This window comes from Homalodisca vitripennis, chromosome 8, assembly GCF_021130785.1.
Source record: "Homalodisca vitripennis isolate AUS2020 chromosome 8, UT_GWSS_2.1, whole genome shotgun sequence".
Classification (NCBI taxonomy): domain Eukaryota; kingdom Metazoa; phylum Arthropoda; class Insecta; order Hemiptera; family Cicadellidae; genus Homalodisca; species Homalodisca vitripennis.
Window position 1 is genome coordinate 32,356,663 of NC_060214.1, and position 6,000 is coordinate 32,362,662.

The window sequence follows — 6,000 nt, forward strand, 5'->3', positions numbered from 1 at the left end:
CACGTGTCCCACAGGGATCAATATTAGGCCCAGTCCTTTTTCTAATTTAAATCAACAGATTGAACTCAGTGATCCGGAATGGAAAAATGATTCAATATGCTGACGATACAACTCTCTGCATCAGATCTAAATCTAAAAACGAAATTGAAGTGGAGTCATTCATTGAATTGAATTCATGCATAGAATATTTCTACAAAATCACTTTAAAAAGAAACCAGTTCAAAATCAAATGTTATAGATTTTTGCCATCAGTAACAACAAGAACAAGAACTTTGACCGACAGTGATGGCGGATGATTTCCTCTGGAAGAAGAGAAATTAAGTTCCTTGGAATGTACCTTGATCGGGGGCTGACATAGGACGATCACATTGAAAACATTTACTCTAAGGTTGCTTCGTAAATGTATGTCCTGCGCAATTGCAAAATTTTGTTTGGTGGGTGTATTAAAAATGGCCTATTTCGGTCTGATACATCCACATTTGATATATGGCTTGAGATTGTGGGGAAACTGTTCCAAATACAGATTTGAAAGTTTTCAGATATAAAAAAAGTGCTGTAAGAATTCTTTCAAAATTAAACCCCAGAGAGTTGTGCTAAGATGTCTTTAGGGAGCTTGGATTGCTGACCCTGCCCTGTCTCTACATTCTCGAGGTGGACCTGTACTGCCGACTTAAATGTGAGTTGATACGGGGTAAGAATTTCCACCAACACGGGTCTAGAGGCAGGGATAACTTTCGAGTCGAACAGCACAGAACGGCAGCTTTCAAACACTTGCCATCACAAGTTGGAGTCGGACTAATCAATAGGCTCCCTCTGGGCATCAAACAACTCAATGAAACAAAAAAATTCAAAACTCGACTAAAACATTTTCTTATGTCAAAGGCATTTTACTCGACTGATGAGTTCATGATGGGCCACTGGGATGAAAGTTTTTTAAATAAACAACAACCACGAAATCCCCGGTTCTGATATATACAAGAATTGTATTGCATTGTATGTATTTACCTTGACGAACATCATTTATCTGATGTAGTTATGTACTTTATAGTTACGTTGACGCATGCTATGTGATATTGTAATTGTTTCACGCAATAAAGAATATTATTTTTATAGTGGTAATAAAATTGAGAAATTTTGTACTTGTGTACAGAAATATATTGGCAGGATGATAAGCAATTATAAAGTCTAGTTTGGTGTTTTTGTATTATAATACATTATAAACATTAATAAACAAAACTTTTCTTAACTGAAAAACATAAACAGCCTCTCTGTTAAAAAGCTTTTGTTAGTTTAGTAACACAATTTTTGTCAGCGGGAAAGTTGTTAGGGTCGTTAGACCTGAATTAAAACCCGTTATTGTTCTTATCTTTGATAAACTGTATAGTTTGACTGCAGGAAGGTGTGTACAGTCTGAGGTGTGTATAGTTTGACTGCAGGAAGGTGTATACAGTCTGAAGTGTATATAGTTTGACTGCAGGAAGGTGTATACAGTCTGAAGTGTATATAGTTTGACTGCAGGAAGGTGTATACAGTCTGAAGTGTATATAGTTTGACTGCAGGAAGGTGTATACAGTCTGAAGTGTATATAGTTTGACTGCAGGAAGGTGTATACAGTCTGAAGTGTATATAGTTTGACTGCAGGAAGGTGTATACAGTCTGAGGTGTGTATAGTTTGACTGCAGGAAGGTGTATACAGTCTGAAGTGTATATAGTTTGACTGCAGGAAGGTGTATACAGTCTGAAGTGTATATAGTTTGACTGCAGGAAGGTGTATACAGTCTGAAGTGTATATAGTTTGACTGCAGGAAGGTGTATACAGTCTGAAGTGTGTACAGTTTGACTGCAGGAAGGTGTGTACAGTCTGAAGTGTGTACAGTTTGACTGCAGGAAGGTGTGTACAGTCTGAAGTGTGTACAGTTTGACTGCAGGAAGGTGTGTACAGTCTGAAGTGTGTACAGTTTGACTGCAGGAAGGTGTGTACAGTCTGAAGTGTGTACAGTTTGACTGCAGGAAGGTGTGTACAGTCTGAAGTGTGTACAGTTTGACTGCAGGAAGGTGTATACAGTCTGAAGTGTATATAGTTTGACTGCAGGAAGGTGTATACAGTCTGAAGTGTATATAGTTTGACTGCAGGAAGGTGTATACAGTCTGAAGTGTATATAGTTTGACTGCAGGATGGTGTATACAGTCTGAAGTGTATATAGTTTGACTGCAGGAAGGTGTATACAGTCTGAAGTGTATATAGTTTGACTGCAGGAAGGTGTATATAGTCTGAAGTGGGCCTTTGCTATTGTGTCGGTAGCAAGGGCTATACATGACCTATCAAGAATTGAATGTCAATTAAACTGTCATCAAACCAGCTCATTAAGTATTCTGCAGTGAATGTATCTTCCTATTTTGTCAGTTACTTTCATAATAAATTTTGTCATAATAAAATTTGTAACTATAGTGGTAATGAATAATTTTACTGAAATGTCTATACTGTCACAAATGTTGAAGGTGAAATAATATAGTGATTGTTTTCTTTAAATGTTGATCACAGGTAGTTAATAGAAACACAAAAGTGTGTAGTTTACAAATAGAGCAAACAAAATTTACTGATAGAACAATAAACAAAATAAATATATGTTAAAAATTAATTATCGTTGTTTCATAAATTATTCAAAATACATCAAATTTAGTACTGTTTTTCACATGACTACCTCTATTAAAGTGGATATAGTATTAGTGTAGAGTAATAATTTACAGTAGTAAAATATTGAAGTGACATACTCATGTATTCCTCTCTACTCTTTATTGGTGAAATCGCTCTGCCCTGTCTTTATTTGCCACTCTCATATGCCCAGAATGTTTCTTTCTTTGGAATGTGGTAATATGGGAGTAAAATCTTCTCTCTCTAAGGACTTATATCAATGAGAAGAAAGCATTTGGACTATTCATCTAAATATTTTACAACCCACAATTTTGATCTTCATATATTTCTTAATTTTGGATTTATGCAATTTCGTTGCATGTCAATCAACCCATCCAGTTAAATGTTTTTGAAAATCCTGCTCCCCTACTGTAGTAACATGTCATTTATGCAATTTTTAATACTTTCCAATTCAGTATGATTAAAACAAATTTCCAAGATTAAAAACAGAACTGTGGACTATACTATCTCATACTTGATAAAAAATGTATTATTTATTTTAGAATATTATTTTGTGAACTGATTCATTCTCAATTTCTCTTTTCAGGCTCTTGGAGTTGTGATAACAGTGTTGTACCTGGCCAGCACAATTCTCGCCTACCGATCATACAGAGGGGCCTAAACGTCACTCCTCATTCTTCTGTATGATTGTGATCATGTCAGTAATCATATGATGTCATATTCATTCACAACTGCAGATTTGTTGTCATATTTTTGTATTCCTTTGTTAACTTGACTATTGTCTGACTAGGTTATGTACAATTTTAAAAGGACTATTCACTATAAAATTGTATTTTAGAAGATTTTACAAGATTTGTATTTTTAAAATTATTTACAAGCATTGTGCTCTGCACCAGACTGCACAAAATCAAGTTGCATTTATTTCACAGAATCTTAATTTAGGATTATTTAATTTCATTGTACTTTAATATTTTTAAGTGTATGCCTTAATCTTTTATTTTTATACTGTGTAGATTAGTAATTTATTTAACAGTCTACTGCGTTCACCCTAACTCATCGTCAGGTATAGTTAAAAAAAAATATAATACTCAAGATACTTTCTTGATTTCTTTGTGGGTTATATAATTGTTTAGTTTTTTTTATTATTTTGTTAACAATTTATTTAAAAATATTGTTTGTATAAATTTGTGTTGTTTTACATTGCATGTCTAAAAATACCTAATTTTAATTTCATGTATTGTAATTGAATGAAAATCAACAATGTAAGAATTTAGAGAATGTTACAAGTGTAAGTGTTTTATTGTAGAATTAAGATTAGATTTACTCATAGGTCACTTTTGGTTTCACAAAACTTGACAATTACTTTATTCAGTGATGAGTGTTATAACTATTTTTACGCAAATGAGATCTGGGAAGGCTTTACGTTGCAATAAAAACAAGATTTCTAGATAGTAACGGGATTGATAAAAGAGACGAATGGAATCCCAAGATTGCATTGCTTTAGCAGTTTAAAGAAGGCACATGTGGTACTGTCAGAATTTATACATCTAACACCCCCACCGTTACATCCAGTTTACTTTTTTGAATCAATATTTTTATTTTCAATGTATTAGTAGATTTTTATATTTTATTGGCAAAAAGTAGGATAAAAATATACTTCATAATTAAAACCTTTATTATTGTAAGAAAGTGTGCATATTTTCCAACAAACACAAGAAAATCATTCAAATAACTTCAGAAATAAGGTTTTGAAAATATTTTTCAAAAACGCTAGAATGCAGTACACCATAGGAATCAAAATAAAAGTACTGTATGCCATAAAAGGGATTTTATCTTGAAAAAAATGTTTTAACGTAATTATAATAATCTGAAGGATATCTCTTTATATGTTGTTCGATATATTACAAATTAAAAATAAAGAAGTAAGGGAAAAATGTTTTTCTATAAAGAGTGTGTACATATATATCAGTACAATATCGTTTTGAAATTGATTTTTCAGTGCCGATATCTTCGCTGTCGGCTGTTTTGGACCCATAATTCCAGAACCAATATATTGGCCCATGGCAATCGGAGGGTTAAGAAAATAGATATAATTAAATTATACAGACATTAAATTCACCCTAGTGTAATATAGAATATTTATCCAGGGTTGTAAGAATTGATTAAAAGTGATTATTTTTACACATGTTTAATTACTCTTTTATTATCTACTTAGTAGTTTTGTAATTGTGTTAAAAAGAATTTCAGTTAAATTGACCACAGCCCTGAAAGATCTGACGTAACTTTTGTCATATGATCTCTGAAAACATTAATCAAAACACAGTACAATGTCTTCCCATTCAATAGAACCAACCTGCCTGTAGCTCTAGAAACTTTAGCATGGTTTTATATACAATAAATCATGTATTTTGTAAGCTACTACTGTCTCATACCAATACTGCTGTCTCAAGTAGCTCAATTGTGTGTCCAGCTGTTGTGCGTTATAGCTGTGCCTTGCTTTCCTCGTGGTGCCTTCCGTGTTTGTATATAATTTTACCAACGTACCATCAAAATAAAATTTCTTTAAAAATACGATGTCTATGTTTTAATTTCCAATCTAATTATTTGTAAAATCTTGAATTATGGTCTTATAATTATTTGACTACAAATAGTAATGTACATTTAGAATAAAAGTTGTCTAATTTCGCTGAAATAACAAACATAACAAAACTAGCTCATTATATTTATAATAAAAACCTGAATCTGAATTGTAATCTAAAAAAATGACATTACTATTTCAAGAAAAACAACCCACAGCATTGAAATAATGACAGAATATGAACATTTGCCATCATTATGAGCCACAAAAATAGAATAAGTTTTGAGACCTAAATCTGTTCTCTTCTTCAGGTGTAAAATACAAGGATACAGAAGAGAATATATTTATTTTGTTGACAATATACATTACATTCTATTGCAATAGTAAATAATCCCAATTTTTCACAGTATTTATCCTAAAAACTAAATCCTTTCTTTCGACTAGTTTATATTGATCCCAAGCTTTTATAACCCAGTTTCAAGTGTCAAATAAGGGCTATCTGGAAAGTAACCGATATTTGACGATTACTCTTTTTCTACGACAGATACTGTAATCAGAACCAACATGCACTATCTCTGTATCCTCCTGCTCACACGAAGAACAGCTTTCATTCATCCCTTTCATAATTTGGTTGTCAGTGCTCAGTGCATGTGTTTCTCAAGCCTCTTTTGGATTTTTAGCCTCAAAAATGACAATGTTAAGATCGGCAAATTTCAATCAAGTTTTGTTTCAAATGGATACTTGAGGAGATGGCTCAAATGATCCTTGT

The 6,000-nt window shown here is 32.6% G+C and overlaps 1 protein-coding gene across 2 annotated transcripts in view; it reads left to right on the top strand.

Annotated features, from left to right (window-relative positions):
* The window catches only part of LOC124367501 (CKLF-like MARVEL transmembrane domain-containing protein 8), a 29,581-nt gene extending 24,357 nt beyond the window's left edge, over positions 1 to 5,224 (top strand). For both annotated transcript variants that reach the window (XM_046824359.1, XM_046824360.1), the window contains exon 5: positions 3,240 to 5,224. In XM_046824359.1, the coding sequence (XP_046680315.1) occupies positions 3,240 to 3,314 (75 nt within the window). In that variant the 3' untranslated portion in view covers positions 3,315 to 5,224. The remainder of the gene's footprint in view (positions 1 to 3,239) is intronic.
* The last annotated feature ends 776 nt before the right edge of the window (positions 5,225 to 6,000 follow it).